This window comes from Schistocerca cancellata, chromosome 4 (assembly GCF_023864275.1).
Source record: "Schistocerca cancellata isolate TAMUIC-IGC-003103 chromosome 4, iqSchCanc2.1, whole genome shotgun sequence".
Lineage (NCBI taxonomy): Eukaryota > Metazoa > Arthropoda > Insecta > Orthoptera > Acrididae > Schistocerca > Schistocerca cancellata.
Window position 1 is genome coordinate 240,349,293 of NC_064629.1, and position 25,640 is coordinate 240,374,932.

A 25,640-nucleotide genomic window follows, 5' to 3' on the forward strand; every position below is an offset into this window, starting at 1 on the left:
GGGCGAAGAAAAAAAAGCTCGTCTTCCACCTTTTTTTTTTAATTTATTTACTGACGCAGAGGTTTTGGCGCCAGTATTTATCTTTGTGCCTACAAAGCATGCCTGTGTAGCACTACATATATTCAACGGCAGAAGTTAGTTGTGGCGGCACCTACCAACATTTTTCAGAAGTTCCGCTTGCTTTGCACTCGATTCTAAGCCGCAGGCGGTTTTTTGGATTACAAAAACCGGAAAAAAAGTGCGGCTTAGATTCGAGTAAATACGGTAGGGTGTAACATACAAGCAGATCACTCAAGGAATTTATCAGTATCCTTGAAATCGGTGTGATGGATATATTTGTTTTACTTGTTCAACACAATATCCCTGCATTCAAAGTATAAGTTTTAGGTGCCCCCATGAAATTCTTCCATATGCTGATAAATGCTATCAGTATAGTGCATTCATGTCTGAAGGAAACATCAGAGGGAGTTTTTATAGCTTCTTGATAGAGTATATTCTTTGAAGTGTATCTGGTAATTCCTATCTGCCTGCCCCACATCTATATTTTACATCAACCACAATATGCTGCACATATCAGAGTGAGTGAATTTTGCTTTAATGATGTTAGCTTTATGCCTAAACTTGTATCTTACTACACTGTTCATCTACAACTACGTTTTACTTTTGAATTCTTAAAACATAGCGTCATCTTGTGAGAAATATTACCGCCATATTTTAGTGTGTTATATCAAATTCTGTTTTGTTTTTATTTTTGCACTACCAAGGTGCTATTCACATTTTTTCCCATGACACATTCATTGTTAAGTGTTTTATATAACTCAGTTATATTGCCATTTCATCATTTGTTACTTGGTGCTTTCCATTTGCTCTTTACTTAATTTCTATCCAAAGAGATTCTCAAAGGTCTTTAAATGATACAACAGAAAAGGTTTGCTTGTGATGTGGTGAATGACATGATTTCTCATTGACAATTTCTGAACAAAGTAGTTTCCATTATTCTGTGTTATGTGTATGTCCCAAAAAATACTGTGAATTGTTGTCTTCGTGTTTCAGAGTAAATTCTATCTTAGGGTGTATGACAGTCACTTCATTAAAGATTTTATTAATTACATTCTTTCTCTCACTGACCACCATGATAGCACAACATATTTATTGTACTCATAGTTATCAGTTAAATAATGATAAGCAAATTATTTTTATTTATAAATAATTAATAATGATTTCTGCTATGATATCAGTCAAACAGTTTCTCATAGCTAAAGAAGGTGCTAACATGGCAGGAGTTGAATTATAATGATCCCATTAACATACACTGAAATGAATACTTATTTTAGTATCAGTTATGTAGAAAAATGTTTCCAAAATCATCCAAATTGTACTAAGTTAATGAAGGCCCCAAAACAATCATTTTTGTTTTTTAGTTTTCATACTATTCTGATTGGGTATTTTTATATAGAGCTAGCCACTTTTCATGCAGTAAAAGGTTCCTTACATATAATTCATATTGGCTAATCATAAACTCTTCTCTCTTTTCAGGCACCAACAGTGGGTCAACAATGACCAACAATGGGAACTGATAGAGGTGGAACCATTTCCACCCTTTAAGGCTGTAAGCTTCTCACCTCCACCCAGTCCTCCTCTCCATTAAACGCTTATTTAGATGTCTATATGATTACCTTCCTGGACGTTTTCCTGCTCAGTATTTTAATGCTAAGGCAGACATTAATGACAATGAATGTAGTTTGTAACACTGTAGCCAATGAATGTAGGTTACCTTTTAATTTCTGAAAGAAGGAAAGCCTTAGCACAGTGTGCAGACTTCATTTGACTGTTTCAGTGTTGTTGTCAGGTCATTTATGATTTTCCCCTTGAACACTATGATCCCAGCTATTCCTTTATTTATTCATTTATTTATATTTAGATTTAAAACTATCTCACTTCCTCCTATGCTGCAGTTTCAGTTATCAAAGATTACTTTATTATCTTATAAAGGGCAGTGAAATGAAAATGATACAGATGGAAAAAAGTAAGTAAACTGTTCACTATTTCAAAGGTAATCACCATAACTGTCAATGCATTTATCCCACTCTGAGACAAGATGGTCAACGCCGTCATGTAAAAATGTTTGCGGCTGCATACGGAACTATGATTGTACCCAGGCATGCACCTCTTCATCTGAAGTAAACCAACAACCACATTGTTTTTCTTTGGGGCTCCAATAATCTTGAAATCACATGGGAAGAAATCAGGACTGTATGGAAGATGTGTAAGGGCTTGCATAAATAGCTGTACTCTCCATTCAGAATTACTATTCTGTTCGGCTCTGGCTGTTAGTTGGTGTTTGTAATAAACATGCTTTCAGTACTAAATATGGTACTTCAGTGATGATGATGCTGTCATATTTTGACTTGATTCTGTCTAAGACATTACAGTAGGTCTCTCTCAATAGTGAAGTTAGTGCAAAGGCTTTAGAGTCATTTGTTCCAGCCCTACATGATGTGCTAAACACTGACAAAGCTCAAGAATTAAAAGCAGCAGCACAAGCTATGTTTAATGGTACAGTCAACTGATGACAACTAGTCAATGTTATCATCTGATTTTCTAAGCACCTGACCATCTAGCAGACTTACAAAATGGGATTCAGTAGTTAGAAATCCACCACTATCTTCATTGGTAGACACGCACAAAAAGAAGTGCTTTGTTCACTGTAGGTATGTCCCAAAGTGAGCGGAAGCTCATAAAAAAAGTATCCTCCATGTGATTGTCTAAGAGTCCCAGGATATCAAATGAAGTTCACATCACAGGCCAAGGCATCGAGGATGTCATGACTGTTCCGTGACGTCACCTGTTTTGCATGCCACAAACTGGGGCATCTAACAAGTGTCTGTTTTGGCCAGTGAAAGATAACGACAATAGCTGCCAGTGTACACTATATCTTGCCAATGCCAACAGCAATAACAAATAGGGTGCAGAAGCTCAAGATGCTGTTTTTGCTGGCTGCTGGAAATAAATGGAGGAGACTTTGCATAATGAAGGCAATAGTATGGTGTCATGGGTACTGCCCTGATGTTGAGGCTGCAATGGAACATGTGGTCTGGAGCTGCCAGGCTTTCACCCACTATCCATCACACTGGTGCAGCATTTGAACCCTTGGCTCAACCCTCACCACCTTTGGCAAAGATTACATATTTATATTGCTGGAACATTTTGAGGAGTGATGTGGTAGCTAACTGTTGACATCCTCTCTAACTCTCCATATGTAGCACAGAATGCTACCACTACCACAGCAGTTATCACCCATGCCCTCTCCACCGTATTTTCAATTGAGGTGGCACCTTCTCGGGTATCGCAGCTCAATGAGTTGGAAAGCCTATCGGAATGCATGGACTTAGACAACAGCTTCTAACATTTGCGAGAGTTGCTGTCACTGCCTCAGCGCTTGGCCTGGACCATAACCCATGTACCAGACTAATGTTGCCTGTGGCTGCTCTATAAAGCTAGCAATGCAGGAGCATGGACCTTGGTCGTGTTCTGACTGTGCTCTTGTACTGTTCCTAGTATTCAGTGTTGCTTGGTTCTTGATATTGCTATGTCTTGGCTCAAAATTTAGTTTACACCCAGGGCTTATCATTCTGTCATGTTGTCTTGCTCTTTGTCGATCGCTGTTTCTTTGTTGTAGTCTTTTGTGGTTTTTGGCAACTTACCATCGATGCCCAGTAGGCCAGCATCTCCTGGCCATGTCCAGTTCTGGCTACTATATCTTCCACCATGGTTTGTGACAATTACCTTCATTTTGTGGCATGTTTGTTTCAGGATTTTTGTATTTGCAATGGTATTGAGCACCTGACCACTGCCCCATTCAATACAGCATCTGATTCTGAAGCTGAGCAAATGGTCAGGACCTTCAAAATGCATACATGCCAGATGATGACAACAGACAACCCTAAGAAAGCACTCACTCACCACCCTCCTTGCAACCTATGGGTCCATCCCCATAAACACAGACATAGTGATCGACTGCACCTGACTCAGGGAACCATCACCCACGCACACAGTCTTATTACCACATGGGCTCCAATGCATGGACCCAAGGTGTCACCATCAACAACAAGGTAGCAAATGTTTGAGGTTGTGCCCAGCCAGGAGTAGATAGACAGGCATGAAAATCAGCTCCAGCCACAATGAGACATAGTGCGGCCCCTCCCCCTCAGCAGCTGACGGGGCATGACTTGACACAACCATGCCTGGGACAAACATACCCAACAGCTTGCCTACCACCACTACAATTTCTGCTCTCTTTTCGGGCACCAACAGGGAGAGGGAGATGGGGGATAATGACCAGCAATGGGAACCAATAGAGGTGGAACCACTGTCACCCATTAAGGCACGTAAGGCTCCCCCTAGCACCAGAGATGGCTCACCAAACAATTGGCAGAGGTTGAGCTCCCGGATTGAGATGCCCACATAGGCCAAGTGGTTGTTCCTACCTGAACCATAGCTGACACACATTCCCCTGCAGGCAGGACAGAGCAGTACCCCAGAAACCGTCAATCTGCTGACAATTCCACAAACAGAATTGACATCCATCCTGGCTGATCATGACGACAAAATGCTGTGGGAGCCACTTTCTCCTCATCCTTTGATTACACGATAAGTCACACAAATCTGAAGGCTGTAAATTCAACTAAATAGTTAGGGATTACAATTACAAATACCCTAAACTGGAATGATAATGTTGTGGGTTGAGCCAACCAAAGATTGCAATTCATTGTCATAACACTTAGAAGGTGCAACAGGTCTACTAAAGAGACTGCTCACACCACGCTTGTCTGCCCTATTCTGGAGTACTGCTGTGTGGTGTCAGATCCGCATCAGATGGGACTGATAGATGACATCGTAAAAGTACAAAGAGGGGCAGCGCGTTCTGTATTATCATGAAGTAGGGTAGATAGTGCCACAGACATGATAAGTGAATTGGAGTGGCTATCATTAAAACAAAGGCATTTTTTGTTGTGACAGGATCTTAGCATGAAATTTCAAACACCAATTTTCTCCTCGAATTGCGAAAACATTCTGTTGGTGCTCACCTACATAGGGAGAAATGATCATCATGATAAAATAAGAGAAATCAGAGCTTGCACAGAAAAATTTAAGTTCTTGTTTTTCCTGTGTGCTGTTCAAGAGTGTAACTGTAGAGAGACAGCTCGAAGGTGGTTCATTGAACCCTCTGCAAGGCACTTTATTGTAAATGGCAGAGTAATCACGTAGATGTAGATGAAGTTGAAGTTAGCACAGGCCAGGCCATTTCCAGCCCAAAATGCTTTTTAAAGAGCGAAGGAGGTGAGCATCTGACAACGATTTTGATTCCCCACCAAGCCTGAGTATCAACATGGAAGTAACATCAGATATACTCAGGCTTTGTAGCTTGGCTGAAACTTGCTCCCATGGATGGTGCCATCAGGGTCATGTCACATGGGCCCATCCACTGACTCAAGAGTATGTGTTAATAATGTGACCCCACATTTGTCCAGCATTTCTTGCTATTCTCTGAAGCCTTTGATAAGTGTGATTTAATAGCAGAGTGATTGACCTTCCTGGGTTGATGTTTTTGATTCAGGTCCCTCTGGACTGTTTTTCACGTGCTTATGGTGACTCTCAATTTGCTCTGGACTTTGCTTCTGGCTAACTATTCACATCATGAACTCCATGTGATTGACTAAAGGAAAGGCCTCTTTGTGCTACCAGTCTCTACATCAATGGCAGTGTGAGTGACCATAAACTGTGTTCTACATATATGGAGTAGGACAGAAAATCAATAATTGTTACTGAAGTGCAATAATGTTGTTCTAGAATGAGATTTTCACTCTGCAGCAGAGTGTGCGCTGATATGAAACTTCGTGGCAGATTAAAACTGTGTGCTGGACTGAGACTCGAACTCGGGACCTTTGCCTTGTCCTTTCTTTCAGGAGTGCTAGTTCTGCAAGGTTCGCAGGAGAGCTTCTGTAAAGTTTGGAAGGTAGGAGATGAGGTACTGGCAGAAGTAAAGCTGTGAGGATGGGGCATGAGTCGTACTTGGGTAGCTGAGTTGGTAGAGCTCTTGCAAAGGTCCCGAGTTCGAGTCTCGGTCTGGCACACAGTTTTAATCTGCCAGGAAGTTTCAATGTTGTTCTAGCTTCAGAATCATAAAATGACTGCATGTTGTATGATTGCAATCAGATGCAACATACCAAAGATAAATTCAGTGAAGTCACATTACAGAAACTGATGTAACAAAAAGCCTGTTTGCAATGTAACAAAACAGAAATTCTTGTACCAGAAAAAACTAACATGAATGAAACATCAAAAAGCCACATTGTTATGTATGCTAAAACCCAACTAAGTGAGAAGTTGACTGTTTTGACATTCTATTCAGTTCAGTTGGATCATTGCACAAGACTGTGAAATGGTACAGAAAGTTTATTTTTACTTTCTGAACATGTATGTTTTAATGCCTCACACTCTCTACAGGGTGCAAGCTGAATGCAGTATATCACTGGTGGGGTTTCATCAATTTCTGGTATGAGAACCTGCGGGAATTCATGTAACAAAAATCAAGAAGTCTGGGAGAGCATTATGCTCTGACTGCAACAAACCTGTACTATTTACAGGGTGAAATTTTCAAATTCCATTGTAAGAGAGCACTCCAAGAATGATATACTAAAGCACAGATGACTCTTTTGCTTGAAACAGAAAGCGTGCCAAGAAACCAGATGTGAATGCAAAAAATGGACTGCACCATTTTTTTGAGATTTAATTTCACAAAGAATTATTAATGATGTGGTGTCACTGCCAGACACCACACTTGCTAGGTGGTAGCTTTAAATCGGCCGCGGTCCATTAGTACATGTCGGACCCGCGTGTCACCACTGTCAGTATTTGCAGACCTAGCGCCACCACATGGCAGGTCTAGAGAGGCGGACTAGCACTCGCCCCAGTTGTACGACGACTTTGCTAGCGACTACACTGACGAAGCCTTTCTCTCATTTGCCAAGAGACAGTTAGAATAGCCTTCAGCTAAGTCCATGGCTACGATCTAGCAAGGCGCCATTAACCATATCTGGAGAGAGTCTCACTTGTATTAACAATAGCGATGTACCACAATGATAGATTAAAAGTTAAGTATTAACTCAGATATGTACTTTTCTTTAGTGCATTCATACGTATCCTGTTCCAGACTTCACGCCAGTCGGCGTGTGTGTACGCGTGCCTTTCGGTTACCCGTCACTGTGGACTGGCTGTCTTGTCAGTCCACTACAAATGATGGGCTATTGCTCAGGAACAATTAAATGAAAGAAATACTTCCCTAAGCAATGTTTAAAGGGAAACAACTTTATAAGGAACAAAAACAAAAGAAAAATATTTTTATGATTTTGTGAGTAGAGTTCTAAAGACCTGGGGAAAATAACTGGAAATGCAGTGTGATTAAGTTCTTCATTCATGGGGACACAGTAAACTTATTTGTTTTACAGTTATTAAAGGTGTTTAAAATCTATCTTTGCAATTACTGGTGTTGCAAAGATGGATTTTACATACCTATACAGAGTATAATTTATCATATAACTAAAAAAAAAAATCTGTTTTTTGTAAGAGAATGTTTTATTTTTGTATACCAAACATGTATCACCTATTCGTACTAGGCATCTTTACTGGTCTATAGTATAAAAGACAAACTTTCTGAACAGGCCTTGAAGGTCCAGTGGAACTAACTGACCACCGTATCACCCTCAGCCCTTAGACGTCACTGGATGCAGGTATGGAGATGCATAGGGTCACCACACAACTGTCTCAGCCATTGTTTTTCTTTTTTTTTTCATGACTGGAGGCATTATTTCTCAGTCAAGAAGCTCCTCAATTGGCCTCATCAGGGCCTAGGGCACCCTGCTTGCCAACAGTACTCAACAGACCTGAACGGTACCCTATCCAAGTGTTAGCCAAGACCGAAAATGCTTAACTTCGGTGATCTGATGAGAACCAGTGCTACCACTGTTGCAAGTCCATTGGTGTATATAATATAAAGCAATTATTTAATTATACTTATTTTGATAGGAGATCTGTAGGGGAAGGAAAATTTCATGAAAATAACACAAATTGAGCAGTTTTTAGCGAAATAATGCGAAATCAATGGTTTTGTGAGCAAAGGCAACACAGAATTTGTGAAAAGGACACTAAACTTGACAAAAAATAAGAGTGAATTTGGAAAAAAACAAGGAATTCGGCAACAAATAAAACATGCTTTAGTGTAAAAGATATCACTGACTTTGGCAAAAAATAGGTACGTTAAAGGAAAGAAACAATTTGGCAATAAATAACAGAATTGGCACAAATACAACTAATTTGGGAAAAATAACAGATCTGTCAATGAAATAACGACAAGCTTGGCAAAAATACAACTAATTTGGTAAAAATAAAACTAATTTGGCAAAAAAAACATCAAATTTCACAAAAAGTGACACCAAATTTGGCCAAAATAGCACCAATTTTGGCCAAAAAGCAAAAAGATTTTTTCTTGTCTGTAGGGATCTGTAGTGATTCTTTGATAAATGTGAAAAAGTATGTACAAAATTAAATTTTCTGACTCTGAACATTATCTCCAGATGAATTACTGAGCTGATAAACGGAAAAACTGGATGTTTCAGATGTTGTAATATACGTTGTATGTGAAGTACAAAAACGTAAAGGCACAGCCTACCTTGTGTTAAATAAATATTACCTTTCTGATACAGTATTATTTGGGCAGAAACAAGTTGTATTCTCAAATATTGTTTTCTTTTTTTGGTCTAGAAGGCTGCTTAAGCACAGTTTATTAGGCTTATGAGCACAAAATGTAGTGGTACACTTCCAAAAATTTTATTCACAGTGAAGTATTGTTTCTGAAGATTGTCTAAGGAAGTGTTATTGTGCTTGCAGATAGGCAAGACAGGTTGGACATTTGAGAGTCTACAACATTCACTTTATAAATTAATAAAAGTACTGAAGTTAACCATCGTTCCATGAAACCTACACATTTGTGTATTTGAAGTCCACAAAAAATTGTTCTAAATTAAACATACATGTTGATATGATACCAAAAAGATTGATGAAAGGTATGCTAGAGTTCCACTGCTCCACAGTGTAATAATGCATCATGTCTCTGTGACTCAGCAGTCAGTGTACAAAAGTCTAAGGAAACAATTGTACATGAAGTTCTCAAACAACTCACATAAAATGGATTTGCTTAAAACAGAATGAATAGTTATTACAGTGGATCACAGTGGATGCTGAAGTTTCAGAATCAAATAATCATCCACAGTATGTGGCCCAAATGTGTGTGTTTAACTACTAACAGACTTTTTCCATTTCTTGATTTAATTTATTGACCAACACGTAGAGAACAGCATGTATTTTGTACATTTATTTAAGAAGAAACAGGGAACAACTGAGGTGAATCAGAAGTGACATATATCTTTTGTTGTTGAATATTAAAAAACTTCGTTATTGAAAAAAGATGTAATTCGTGGTCAAGAAGCCATTGTAACATCTGTTTGGGTTTGCCAGTATCATAAATTATTTCAGAGGAGCTTCAAAGTTAGGAATAAGTATCTGAATAATATACACCCACATTATTTATATATTATTTAACAGAAGGAGTCGCCACTACCAGCATTCCAGAAAGCTTTCTGATGAGGATGAGACAGAAGATGCAGCTAAATGAACACCAAGTAACAGCCCAAATGTAAGACATTTGGCGAAAATAATAATGATAATGGACATCACACAGTGTGAACCAGACAGGTCTGAAGCACCATAGCACACCATTTTTAAGACAGAGTTTCGGTAGTGGTTATGCTGGTCATTTCTGTCTCCATAAAGTGAATATATTCATAATAAGCAAAACTAAATCAACAGTAGGGAATTGTTTCAAAATTTACATAAATACAAGAATCTATGACACTGTGTCACAGTTTATGACAGCAACTGTTCTTCATTCAGTATAACTGCACCATTTGCTCATACTTTAATATGTATCATTTTGAATGGAAATCAATCATCAAGACTGTCTCATAAAATCTCATTGGCAACAGCTGAGTGGCGCTGGGGTGCTAACAAACAGCATCAGCCTACAAAAAGAAAGAAAACAAAAACTGCGTAGGCTCTAATCTGATGAACACCTATACCAAATTCAAATTCTGTCTCCGACTAAGACTTGAGCCCAAAGCTCTCCCTTTTGCAAGCAGTATATTAACACTAGTACTTCTTTTCATTTTTGTTTGGGATTTGGGGGGGGGGGGGGGGGGAGGTGAACACAAAAATGTATAAGTTTTATATATACCTATACAATTAACTGAAACTGCAACATCATCAGGGGTACAGAAAAAGAGTGAATCTCATCTGCAGGAAAAAATCTAAAAAATGTGGCTATGGGAAGGTGGCTCACTAAGATTTATGATTAAGAGGACAGGGCAGTAGGTGGCGGTAAAGACAGGAAAATATCATAATTTAATGCTTTTTGGCAGCTGAACAAAAACGGAGGGAAAGGAAAGGAAATAGTAAAAGAAATGGCAAAAGGAGGGGTTATTTGACAATCTTCAAGAGTTTCAGAACTCAAAGGCTATTTTCATGATACAAAAGTTTATGTTCTAAACAATATCATAACTCGGGCAATACTGTGCCAATATAGAACTACTAGCAGATTTAATCTACATTGTTCTACACTATTACTTATGCTTGTATAATTATTTACTAAACTATTATCAATTTACTTCCAGATACTGATTTATTTCATAACTGTAGAATTTTGCCATTGTCATCATGCAGGAAGAATCTATATGAAATGAGTACATCTCACAGTGCCTTTTAATCATTCTACCTTCACCACACAGGTTTTGGTTAATAGAGAAGCCAGTTTAACAACAACATGATGTTCGTCAAATAAAACTCATATACATTTCCATTCAGGGATACTTATACTTAAACCTCAAGTAATTTTGTGGTATCATAGCAATAGCAAGACAAGAAACCTTTTTCGATTTACTACAGTATTTTAATCTTCAATTGTATCAGTATTTCATATTCTTTTGTGATCTTCACAGCTACAAACAAGTAGTGGTACAAATCTTCGCTGCTCCTCTCTCATGAACACTTTCCTTCCTCCAAATAACAATGATGTCAAGTTGCCTAATGTGATTTGAAAGCTTCAGAAATATTTTATGATTAGACAAAACAGCAAATAAATGCTATACATTCAGTAACTCCTGTACACTATTTTTAGAAAAATACTTGGATTGTTATCCTCTGTAAAGCATCCACATCCTGTAGAAACAATCATTATACAAAACAAACTGTCCAGTATACTTCATGATGAGGTTTCTTTGTAGAATCATTACGTAAAGTTTAGTTTTAACAAAGTACACCACCTTTATATGCAGTACTTGAGGTTTCACTCCAGGTATCCAGTCTTTCATATCAGATTTATATAAAATGAAGTGATCTCGCATGATTTCTGGCTTTAAAACATATCCACATCCCCCATTTTCACGAAATCGTCCGTCATTTATGTCCATCAAATGGCCAGAGCCATGGTAGTTTAAGGCCACTACGAAATAAAAGTTAAACATTTAGAATGGTGTAGGACAGCATGCAGATGATAGACACTATGTTACTATAAAGAACATGTAATCTATATACTGGAGATCAGGTGTTCTCAAGCTGTACTAGTCATGATTTACTAATCTGTAGGACCAAGTGCAATTATTAGGAGAGAGTTTGACAGTAATTATATTCTCATTTGTAGTAAATCAACAGTAACAGTGGTGTTCTTGGTCATTTTAATTCCTTTTAGACTAGAACTGAAAATGAGTCATTTTAACTCTCAATCAATAACTAAATTTTTATTGTGTTTCTAGATACATTGGATTTATTTTGTAACTTTTAGCAAATCTTTTCATCTTATGCTTCCAGTTCCTTTACATGATGACGTTTGCCAATCTTTGCTGGCTTATATAGTAAGCGTTATGCATACCTATCATTTCAGTTTCATTTTTTCCAGGCCAGAAAGGACTATCAACCTTGCTACATCAACAGTTCACTAAAATCATTATAATTTCTAAATTATCCACACTAACTCGTGTCATTTTACTCTTTTCTTCTGAATGTCATAAACATATTAACATTGATTGTAATCTTATTTGTTTCTTCTCTTGCACCACTAATAACTCTCATACTTAAATTAGTTAAATTCTGTCAGATACACAGATTTTTAATAGCCCTAAACTATAAGCATTATAATTTAAAACCAATAGTTTAGTCTATAGTCACTGAATCTACATGAAATAACAATTGCCCTGAGTGTTTAACATATCACGGATATTTGTTGACAGTAAAATGAATTCCTATCTATATTCTGTCTCTTTTATTTAAAAAAATCTGAAAGTTCTCTAGAATTGTAAAAAATGCTGTTTGAAAGTTCTAAAATTTTTATGCTCATTCCCAGATACATTTTTCTGATCTCTTACTACAAATCACTGCATTTCTTCTAAATCTTATTTGTTTAAAAATGACCTTTTATGTAATTTCTCCATAAACTAAAGGTAAAATAATAAATCTCTATTGTAGAGCTAGTACTCAATTTTTGTAACAATACAGCTGCTGTTGATTTTCTCTATGGAATACTTTATTTAAGGTGATCATGTACCACTGCTTAACCAATTTGTATACCTCTTCTCATGCCATTTCTAAGAGCAGAATGTTGAGAGTTTCAAAAGTATCCCTCTATGGAGTCACTTCTTCACTAAACTGAACATTATTTCTTGATATAACTATCTTTGCTTCATCTGCTTCACCTTTTATATCTTATCACTAGCTAAAATCTCACATCTTAGGAAATAAAATGTTCAGAGTCATTTTATTTATTATTTGCACTATGAAGGTAACTATACCAAATTTGAACATATGACATGTGTGTTGATGTCTGCCTTTATATAGAGTGAGTCATGATCTCTGCAAACAATGTATCAGAATTGTAGATACTGCAAAGAGGATAACTTATTCTCAACAAAGTCACAATTCATTTAGAATGTGTGCACCCATGTTTGAAGCACATTATCATGGTATATTACGTTAATTTAGTTGTAATTAAGTTTGACTGAAGGCAAAAAGGCAGCAAGTACATATCAAATCTGATTGCTAAGAGGATATTACAACGATTCCACATTATGGCTTCTGTACAATGTAACAAATGGATGATACTGAAATAAGCATTCCAAACAACAAACTATTCAATGTTAACATGGTACCTGGTCCTGAAGGAATGACAATTAGATTTTACATTGTAATAGCTGCAGGGTTCTTTTCCACTCTCATATTTATCAATAGTCTTTCACAAAGCAAACAGTCAAATGTGTCTGGCAAAAGAGCGGAGGTCCATCCTGTTTATAAGAAGTGGAAAATGTCAGATAACAGAGCTACAAAGCAAGATCAGCAACATCAGTCTGTTGCAGGGTTTTAAAGCATGTCCTAAAGCACATATATAATGAGCACAAATTCAAAAATACCATAATCTGGTCTTCCTATATTTTTCAGAGCCATTTTATACTGCGTGGCATTAAATGATAACCATGACATGACTGCATGGAGTATCTTATCAGATATGAGGGTGGCATGCTGAATTTTTGATTGATAGAAAACAATCTCTTATAGAAGAAGAGGAATGGTGGACAGAAATAATGTAAATCACATGGGGGTGAGACCCAAATAAGTGAAATAGGAATGTTAAAGCTCTTAATATACATAAATGGCATGTCAGACAGGGTCAGCAACACTTTCATATTGTTTGATGACAAATGTATTGTCTAAAGCAAAGCATCAGGTAGATTATTGTCAGGATATGCAAAATGATGTAATAATATTTCCACTTGGTGTATTCAATAGCAACTTCCTCAAAAGATGTATAAATGCAAAGTAATGCTACAGACAAGATAAACAACCCAATAGTATAATATTGTTATACCATTTGAATACCTGGGGGGAATACCATGATATTGAATGAGATGAACATGCAAAATCGGTAGCAGGGAATACAAATGGAAGGCTTCTGAGGGAATGCATTGCATTTATTATGGTAACTACATACAAGACACTAGAATAAATTATTATAGAGTGCTGTGCCAGGGTTTGGGGTCCTCATTAAGTAGGCTGTACAGCAAATATAGTAGGTACTGAGAAAAACATCTTTTGGATTTTAAAAAAGTCAGCACAGGCCATGTGACACTGTAACAGAAATGTTCCAGGAACTTAAATTGGAATCTTCATAAGAAAGGTGGCATTGTTCTCACCAAACCCAGTATGGTGAATTTAGGTAACTGGTATTCAAGTAGAATGAATGTGTAATAATTCACTGCTTTAGTGGTATTCTTGGGAAGGGGTCATGAGAGTGAGATACGATAGGTCAGAGCATATATGGAGGCATGCAGATAGCTGTTTCTTCCTCACTTCATTTATAAATGGAATAGTATAGAGATTCATTAATGTCTGTACAAAGTACCTAGCACATTGCATTGTCAGTGGTTTGTGCAGTACATATGTAGGTAGGTATAGATGTAGATAAGGCTGATTAATGAGAATGAAAAAATTGATATTATAACACAAAAACATTATAGTTGATCATGTGACTATAAAAGAATGAGGCTGCCATTCTGCAACACAATAAAACTTCCAACTTTATGCTTATGCCGAAGTCCTTACAAAACACAAAATTTTGGAAGCTTTATCAAACTTGCCTTATCATCATATGAAATAAGAGGCCACTAAACTATTGTTGTCAAATACAAAATGGACTCCATTAAAATGTGACACACAAGCACCACATAGTGGAAGCTGCTCTTGCCTGAATGTGACTATTCACACACATTTTTGCAACCTTGCCACATCAGCATACCTGGTATGAGGTAAGTAAGGCTGAGGAGTTAGCTTCACAAACCACAATTGCTGTCCTTCACTATTAGCCACATTTCATCTCACAGTTATTTTAGATTCAACAGTGTGAAGACAACCTGAAGAAGAATGCCACATTATTTTCCCTTCAGTTGCAGGACATGATGGTAGTTCCATATCTTTTACTTCATTTTTCTCTGAAGGGTATGTTAGTGGCAGCTCTTGTAGTGTACTGACAGCAAGGGAATTGGAATAAATGCAGATGTTTCAGCCTTTGGAGCATCATAGTGGGTCCAGAGCAAATGAATGAAGCTTTAAATGTACAAAACTAGTTTCAAAGTGTTCAGGCAATCGAATGTCAGTAACCAATGAAGAGGGTCTTGTTAAAAAATAAATCTTACTCAGGAGACTCATATGATTCATGTCGAGCATATTCAGGAAAGGAAGAATGTATTTAGTGTAAATCTTTAACATCAAATTCATCCTACGAATATCTAAGGAAAGATAACAGCCAAGAAACAAGGTACCTTTTTGAAAAACTTCTATCCAATCCTCATCCACAAAAGCACATTACAAGAAAGGAACTCCATTATTTCTCAGTGGCCAAAATGGAATTGCAAAATAGATCAACTAAATTCAATATCTAGGAAAAATAATCAAAAATTCGTATTTACACCTTACAACTAGTGAAGACACAATAAGCGATATACAAAAAGTCTGTATCAAAATACATTCAACTAAGAAATGAGTAACTCAAAATGAAAACTAAGACATCAGGAAATAACATATTATGTCTGAACCATTATTTCAATCAAAATTTTGATCAGTGGAGCCATATGACTAATTGAAGATGCAGAAAAATAAGACAAGGAGCTCCTAAGGGAAAATTCTGGCTCAGCTTGTACAAAGAGAATCAGTAGGGGAAGAAGATTTCATGAATTATACCAACAGTCTGCAAAAACTTCTTACACATTCAGGAAAAAGTTAATGAAATTCTAAGGTCACATTTTTAAAATGGTAAAATTTGAGACGGGCTAAAATAATTTCATGGTTTTTTTTCCCTTTCAGTGAAAGTTCAGTACATACGACTAATTGAAAGAGATCACCAGGAAATAAGTATCACAGAGGACACTGTAGAGAACAAAACTAAATTCTAAACTGTAATTGATATCAGCAATTTACAGAAAAGACAAACACTAGGTGTAGTAACAGGATGGGAAGAATTTGCTACAAGAAGGAAGGAAACACATTAAGTTCAGATGCACTTTGCAGATGGGTGTAACAAAGCAATTACAACAATATTTTAAAGTTTATTGAATGTGCCTCTCAAATACATATACCATGCATGATACTTTAAACTGAGGTGCATAACACCAGAACAACATGCCAGCAGGAAGAGGTTTCTTAACAACATATCCTCTTCATTATATTTACAATTCTTCAGTGTGTGTCAATGAGATCTTGACTCACCAAGCTTCCTTGAAAATCACTGTTTGATTTTTGTTTGTATTTCCTGGTAAATTCGGTCGCTGTTTACTTATTTTCTCACATTTTTATAAATAATGGCATCAGCTCAAGAATAAATGATTTGTGGTTTTTAATTTTAATAGTATCTTGCAAGTGTTATCAGCATCAGAGTAAACTGCCATCAACCATTTCTTTGTGTACATTACTTCATATCCCTACATCTAATACAAGGTGTACGGAAGAAATATGCAATAACACAGTATGTTGCGCAAAAGGCAAACTGATCATCTTGAAAGAGTGTGGGATTGTGGCAGGAGTCTGCAGGACTGAAAACACCATCTCACAAGCTGTACTCATGAGCAATTCTCCACTACTAGTGCTTCTACTTACTGCAGATGGAATTGATGTGGCTCTTATTCATGGACAAAACTCTAAATGTTACCACATGTTACTGTAACACTAATGCCACTTGGTGGGTACTAGAGGGCAGTTGATCTTTAATGTGTCAAAAAACTTCCTCCTTAAAGGCAACTGTTTGCACTGAGTGTGGATGCCAGCATGTACTTTTGACATCTAATACTGAACAGAAATGCAGAATATTTGATACAGTGTTCAGAAGGCTTGCCATATGCATAGCAAATTTCTCAACACCACATGGTACTGCTGTACGCACGGTGAAACATAACAAGCATAATGTACACACTTTGGTACACATGGATGCTGTAATTTCGGAAACACACCAGGCACAAAATATGATACCTGAACTGGTCTGAATATCAAATGCTGTGGAGTATTTCTGTTGGAACTGTATGCAATTGCACAGCAACTCTGACAGTTCCACAAACTTTGTCATTTGTAGCAGGATATTGGTCATTCCATTCTTTACTACTGGTACACGCCATACTGTTGTCACAAAAGTTGCGGTATTGTTTGTATCATTTCCTTTGCTAGTATGATGTTGACATTTCTGCACTAACTCCAGTAATTTTTACACAGAAAAAAAATATAAATTGTCTTCTGTTAGCCATATTATCTTTTAGTAATGACCGTACAGAAATCATTTATATCATAGGTGATTCTTTAAAAAATCTTATTTGTTTTTAGTACTTATACAATTCAAAAAGATGTTCAGCATTCCATACAACTAAAAAATACTATCTTGTTTATTCTTTCATGATAGTCTTGTCTGTTTTGACCTAAACTGGTCTCCATAATATAGTCTATCCTTTCATGACAATATTTGCGTTAAAATATTATACGTATTTCCAGTAAAAAAAAAAAAAAAAAGGATGCAATTCTGCCAAATTTGTTTGTCTTGTCTCTTTAAACACCAAACACTCCTGTTTCTACCCATCCCTTTCCCTTATCAGCATTCTTTCTGTCAAACCTGTCACCATTTTCTGTGTTCAAAATAAAACTTTTTGACCTCATAGCACAAGGGAACATATCATTCCTTTCTGTAATAGTTCTACTGTATTTAAGAGAATTCATACATCAACTTAAATGACACACACTTCAGTGTTACTTTCAGTTTGTCCAGCTTTTTTACTAAGTGATGCTCTTGGACTATAAGTGGTGGTATTCAGAAAATATGAAACAATTTTTCGTAACTAGCATGTGATTTCTAGCATGTTATCAAATAATACTCAAAATATGCTGATTGTTTTTCAGTTTTCATTAGTTTCAGCACCAACTACTAAATTTTACCTCTTATTTGTAAATTAACTTGCTTGAAATGCTTACTGCAATTCAGTAGTGGATGTCAGCATATTTTCTTATTGCAAGAAATAAGAATATTAACATTCAGCAGGGATAGTACCTGTAAACACTTAATATTTCTCAGCCATTACTGCTTGTAATAAAACATAATGTGACACACTCGTATTTGTTAGTGGCTGAGAAGAGTTTCTAGGCTAATTACACTATTGTAAGATGTTGATAATTTTTATAATTATCTTGATTGAATACTAAAATGGTTTCTCAGTTACCACCTTGGCCTTTTCCTTCTTGAACATTGATGTAGCTAACTCAAAGATTCCCTGTAGATGGCATAATGGGCCACGTAACTTTAAAATTGCACAAAATATGACACACTTTTTCAGTATTGAAATCTCCTCCTTTTTTGTAATATTTATGAATACAGCAAAGTCATAGTGAAAATATGGCCTTTCTACCATCTTTCCACGAATAGCTAATATCAAAGTTAACAGTAACAGCATGAGTACTGATAAGAAAATATGAATGCAGAACCCTGTAAATTCTAGCAGATATAAGGTTGTCTTAAAAATGAGGCAGGTAAGTTTTAATGGCTGTGCCCATAAACAATATCACTCATGATGAATTAAGATCAATGATTGAACTCCTCATTTTAATAAAATACACCATGATTGGTGATAAAAATTAAGTTTTCTGTATCCAACACAATCTCCATGGAAAGCCATTGCAGTTGTGTTTCTGAACCAAAGTAGATGGTGGATTTCACAAACCCTCGAACATTAATAACTTGTAAAATGCGTGGCAAAATACTTTAAAAACTGAGAGATGCTATTCAAAACTAACAATAAAGAAAATTGGCATCTGTAACTGTCTTGATTACTGACACTGTTTAATCACACACTACCATCCTTTTCATTTAGTCTGTTTAGATCTTACTGAAACCTTTTTGTATGTGAAAAATGGGGATTTGCACCAAAGTTAGGTGTCCACATTAAACATTAGGTCCCCCTATAACTGACTGGCTAAAACAATACTAAGACTGAAGGAAGATGAGGACATACTATCTCAAACAGAACTGCATTCAGTAAAGCACTATGTTGTTCAAACCAATCTTCAGGTTGAGGACAGCTTGAACTTTACTTGTAGCTATAAATTGATCATTGATTCCTGAATGTGACTTCTATTTTGACCATGAACATTGCATAAAAACATCCATGTTACAATTAAGAATACACTCATCATAGATTTGGCAGCTACATTTACAGTCACTCAATAAATAATACCCGACGTTCAACAACTACAAATGAGAGACAAGAAATATACAAATAAACATTGTATTCTTCATTTGTGTTCCTCTCTCTTTGTAAGAACACCTTTCACTGCCACTTTACACGAAGTGATGAGCAATGAATAAAACACACTGAACAGAATTAATTGTTTAGTATAAACTATTTTTAAAAGCTGAAAAAGTGAAATTAGTTGAAGGTATTACTGTAGGATGCAACTGAAGTCCTTTATTTACTTATCTTTGATAGATGTCAGTATCCCATTTACAGCAGAGCACTTAAAGATGTAAATTTTCCTACACCTGACAATGAATGATAAAATGACTATTCATGAACTTGTTTCAAATAATTTCTTTAGAATTTTTCATGAGAGATTTCTTGTAATTAGGGAAAAACTGAACTAACATCGTGTGATTATGGTTAAAATTGTATCCTCTTGATTGCAAGTTCAGGATTTCACCACTATTATCCCATTCTGCATGAAAATCTATGTGGCAAATATTTGTGAAGCTGTACCATAATTCTGAGTTTCTGCTTTTGACATGCTGATGCAGCAACATGTGCAAAGAGAGTAACAGCGAAATTGAATTAGTTTTCCTAATAGTTCAGTTACCTTGCTGGTTAAAGACGCAAGATGTTCTGAGGAGAAAGAAAGATGTTCAGGCATGTTTTGAGAGATGAGGGGACAAGCTTAAAAAGGATGAGGGAGTATAATATACTATAATTTAAATTGCAGGAAAACAGATGAAATGGTAAGAGTAGAAATGTATTGAGAAGTGGAAGCTAAGTAAGTTAATAATGTAAGCAGATGGGGGACAAAATTTGCAAATGATAGAAGACTGCCAGAAATTAGAGTAACACTAATTAAAATGTTGAAAAATTTTCATGAAAGGGGTTACAGTATTCCTTGAGAAAAAATTGTTATGATATATGTACAAAAGTTGTCATTACCTGATATGCACTGCAAAGAATTATCAGTAGTTTTAACTGCAAAATTTCAGTAGTTCTGAACAGGAAAGAATGCCTATTTGTTGCCATAAGTGAATAAAAGGCAGTGTGCTTCAAAAATAATTTATATTTAAACGAATTTGGTGAGGAGAACATTTGTAATCAGGTTGAAGCATACAACATCCACACAATAAACGTGATGCATTTGCATTTAGAACACAATCAGAGATATAAATTACAGTATAATCGGCACTACAGCACAAAACTGTATGGAAACAATTTCGAAGAAGATACAAGTACAGGCTAAGCTCAAAAAACCTTGCACAGGTCCTGAAATACTAGTTTGATGAATGTTAATATTTTTCTGTTCTCTAGCTCATATTGTGGTAATACAATAAATATATAATCTGAGACTACAGTACACATGTGGAAGAATGGAGTCTACTGTGAGATGATCTGTGTCAACTGAGGTGACAAATTACTGATATGACTCGATTATTTGCAGTCATATCAGATTTTGATTTCCTCCTCACCACATTGAGACCAATTTTTTGGATGGCTAAGTATTAAATTTTGACCAGATGCTATTGAGAGGTGGGCAAATGTTGCTGTTTCAGAAATAGGATAAATAAAGAAGGAAGATTCAAGAAGGTCATTGCATCTGAGACTGCACAAGCCAAAAAGAATTTCTATGAGAAGAAGCAGCCACTACCATCCAAAATTATAGACCCGAGATCAGAGAAAGACCAATGGAAATTCGGAGTACAGTTCTGTATGGGTGTGAAACATGGACAATAGAGAAGAGAGAACTTGTGTGAATAGGAGCCTTTCAAATGTGGTATTACAGGGGACTGTTGAAGATCGGATTGACTGATTAATTAAGGAATGAAAATGTTCTGCAATGAGAAAAATGTATAACAAAGAGTGTAATGTAATGAAGAGATTCTAAAGTTGTGTAAATATCATGACACAGATAATTGCTGAAACAGGTAGTTAAAAGGATGGGAAAGGAAAGAATCATGTGAGCATGCATTGATGTGAGTATCTAAGGCTCTTTGTTACTGATTTGGGATGCAATGGTTACATTGAAATGAAGACAACAGGTGACAGGAATGGAGAACTGCATCGACCTATCTTGGGGCTCATGACCAAACTAATAACCAGCACAAACAGAAATAACAACAGTTATTGTGATTAGAGATTTATATGGTAGAAAGTTTATCTATTTTGTCCAGTGTGTTCTGTTCATTGCTTGAGATATAATCCTTGAACCAATTACAGTATGGCTGCATTGTTATTATTGACTATCTGAACCAATTCTATTTTTGGTATTCTTATCTTACAAAGATTTCATGTTACATCACATATTTTCAAAAATATTGTGAACTCTTAAAAAACATCATAAAGTATTCTTCACTGAAAGAATAACTGTTAACTGCAGAAGTCAGTGTTACAAGAAACAGTAACAAAAAATTTGACAAGTTTGCACTAAATAAAAATTTGATTAATCCTTCAGGTCGATTAAGTACACTTTCTGTCAACTTCATAATTCCATGCAATAAAGTGCAATTTGGGCTGCTCCCAGCTTTATAATGAAATGTATTGCTTTTATACAAATCAGTGGTGTAATCCTACTACAATACTATGCCTTATATACACAAAAAACTTCGTTTCAATAGTTATCCAATCTTTTTATTTCCAGTCTCTTTTCATTGATATTTGCTTCTCACATCTGTAGCTTGGCAGTAATGAACTCCATGATTTTATTACTTCAGTTATAAAAATTAAATAGCTATTATAATAACATATTTGTGTGGCAGATTTTTAGGTTCTTACTGACACCATACGGTTGCTTGCATAACTGCTACCTTTTTGTTACAGGTCCTGTATCTGCTTTTGTGATGACATTCCAGTAGTTCCATTGATATATCAAGATGCAAACTAAACAACACCAATGAGAGCCCATATTTTTTATTTCATTCATTTCTTTGTTGCACATGTATGTGTTAGATTTTTTTTACAGAGCTGTGGTTTCTAATTTTTATAAAGTGAATAATTTGTATATTGTGACAGTTAAGAATTTGCAGTCATTCACTCAGGCCCAGATTTCTTGCTTTTTGTGAGTAGTTGGTTTAACAATTGGACATAGAGAGGCCTTCTGGATTAATGTAAACATTCATTGGCACTGTTTTTCTGCATATGATTTCCATAAACTACTCCAGACCTCAAGTCTGTTGGTTAAGGTGAATGCTCCAGGTTCGTGTGTCAGTCTGGCACAAATTTTCTTTCTTCTCAACATATTTCTTACACTGTGAATGCATGCTGATATGCACTGGCTTGTCATAGTAAATAGGTGCCAGTGGACTGGAATGCACAGTGCGCCTGTGGAACCAACGATGACTCACTGCATAGTGTGCAGGGCCGTTCTTGTGCTTTTTTTCAGAAATCTGTCTTGTTCTGGATGTTTTATGAAATATTACTGTAGAAAATGCACACTTTGGAACACTACATTTAATTATTGCAACAAGATAGAACATATCAATGCTCATTGTTTTCAAGCTAAGAAGCATTCGTTATCATCTGAGGGAAAGACAGGTATAAATTTTGTGCAAATGGTTGGGAAATGGTGTCAACAAATTCAAGCGCAGAGTGAACCAGAGTGCAATGACAAGCTTGGCAAATGCTTGTGCAGAGCTCAGGCTACCCCCATGTGCCACATGAAAGATATAGCTTCCTCTCTCGTCACTGAATAATGACATGTCACAAGGCTGTCACTCATGTTTGGTCTGTGTGGCTGAAACCATTACTGCAACACCAATCACAGAAAACAATGTTCTCGCATCAGAAGAAATTGTTCATCACACTGCAAATTAATTGTAAGGACATTGTCTTCCAGCTAGACATGAGAGCTGCAACAAACCTCTTAATGTGTAAATGTACCAGCTCATAGGTGCACCATTTTTGCAACCTTAGCAAGTTGAAGTGGTCGGATGCAACGATATGGTCAGGGCTATGAAAGGACTCTGCACTGTTCCTGCTACTTACACTGATCAGCCAGAACATTATGACCCTGTCCAGGTGACAGCAGAGTCACCTGGTGAGGAATGACTGACAGTCAGACACTCTGTCCGTGTGTAGAATGGGGAAGACGTGTGATCTATCTGTGTTTGACAGAGGGCAGACTGTGATGGCCTGGAACCTTGGCATGAGCATTTTGGAAACTGCACGACTTGTCAGGTGTTCGAAGAGTGCTGTCGTGAGTGTCTTCAACATGTGGCAAAACCAAGGTGAAACAATGTCCAGACGTCGTGGGGCTCGGCTACCACCCTTCATTACAGCTGTTGGACATCACAGGCTGGGCAGACTGGTAAAAGAGAACAGGCAGCAAACTGTGGCAGAACTAACATCAAACTTTAATGCTGGGCAGAGTACAAGTGTGCCTGAACTTACAGTGCACCAAACACTCCTTACGATGGGCCTCCACAGCTGAAAATCCATGCATGTGCCAATGTTAACATCATGAGATCAGCAACTACAACTGATATGGGAGTGTGACCATTGACACTGAATGTTGCTGCAGCATCAGAGCATTGCATGGTCTGATGAATCCCAATACTGTCTTCATCATGCTGATGGGAGGGCATGAATCCATCATATTCCAGGAGAACAGCTACTTGACACCTATATGAGGTCTGTTCAAAAAATTCTGGAACATTTGAGTTTCATACCAACGGTGTTTTGGAGCAAAATGCAGTTGACATCCCTCCACACACCTGTGTTTAATGTGTAACTGCCAGAAGTTTCATTGTTGTATGTCTATTAGTTACTGTTTAGTGCTTGAGTAGAACATTGTGTCACGCAGTTTGTGAATTGGGAGATGGTAGAGTTAGAGAAACAATGTGCCTGCATTAAATTTTGTGTGAAACTCAAGAAAACTTTTACAGAGACACATCAAATGATGCAGGAATCCTATGGTGATGAGTTCTTTAGCTGTATTTGGTGTTACAAATAGTTCACACAATTTAAAAATGGCCAGACAGAAGTTAAAGATGACCCACATTCAGGACACTAGTCTACTGACGACACTCATGTCAGGAACATCAACGAAATTGTGTATGCCAATCAAAGACTGACAGACTGACTGACTGACTGACTGACTGACTGAGAGATTGCAGAAGAATGTAACATTTCAGTTGGATCATGTCAGGAAATCCTGACAACATCCTGGAATGCATAGTGTTGTCACCAAGTTCGTCCCATGGCTCGTGAGTCGAGACTAGAAAGACATTTGCCTCACAATCTGTGAAGAGCTTTAGGACTGCGCAAATGAGAATGAGATGTTCCTCAAGAGGATCATAACTGGTGATGAGATGTGGGTCTATAGTTATGATTTTAAGACCAAGGTTCAATCTCTACAGTGGGTCAGGAAAGGCTCTCCAAGACAAAGAGTCGTCAGGTAGAGTCAAATGTCAAAGCCATGCTGATAGTTTCCTTTGAGTTTGAAGAATTAATTCATCATGAATTTATGCCACAGGAACAACTGTTAATTGATGGTACTATTGGAATATGTTGTGACACCTGCGAGAAAATGTGAGAAGTAAATGGCCTGAAATGTGGTGCGACAATGCATGGCTCTTGCATCACGATAACGCACCTGCACATTCATCCCAATTGGTGTATGACTATTGCACAAAAAACGAAATCACTGTGCTTCCTCATTCTCCATACTCTCCAGAGGTGGACGTTGTGCACCTTTTTTTATTTCCAAAGTTGTGGACCACTTTGGAAGAACAAAGATTTGCAACAATAAATTAGATAAAAGAAAATTTGCAGATTGTGCAATCCAGCAAGAGGTGAATCCAGACTACTTCCGGAGGTGGAAGCGGTGTATCAGTTGTGGAGGAGAGTATTTCGAAAAAGACTGTGCACAATAAGTAAGAGGTAAGTGCAGAAAAATTTTGTGGACAAAGTTTTTGTGAACAAATCTTATACTGTAGGATGGAGACAAGCTGGCTGTGACTCCATTATGCTCTGGGGTATGTTCACTTGGGCATCCATGGATGCAGTGGAGCTTGTGCAAGGCACCACGATGGCCAAGGAGTATCATATACTGGTTGCTGACCACATACACCCCTTCATGATGATAATGTTTCCCAATGACAGTGGAAATTTTTCAACATGATAATGTGCCATGTAACAAGACAAGGAGTGTGATGGAGGGGTTTGAGGAACACAGTGGCAAGTTCCAGTTGATGTGCTAGTGCCCCCCCCCCCCCC

At 37.0% G+C, this 25,640-nt stretch overlaps 1 protein-coding gene across 1 annotated transcript in view; it reads right to left on the minus strand.

The window, feature by feature from the left end:
- The window catches only part of LOC126184041 (inactive phospholipase C-like protein 2), a 749,749-nt gene that overhangs the window by 94,885 nt on the left and 629,224 nt on the right, over window positions 1-25,640 (minus strand). Inside the window, exon 13 of the mRNA XM_049926398.1 lies at window positions 11,433-11,611. Coding sequence (XP_049782355.1) covers window positions 11,433-11,611 — 179 coding nt within the window. The remainder of the gene's footprint in view (window positions 1-11,432; window positions 11,612-25,640) is intronic.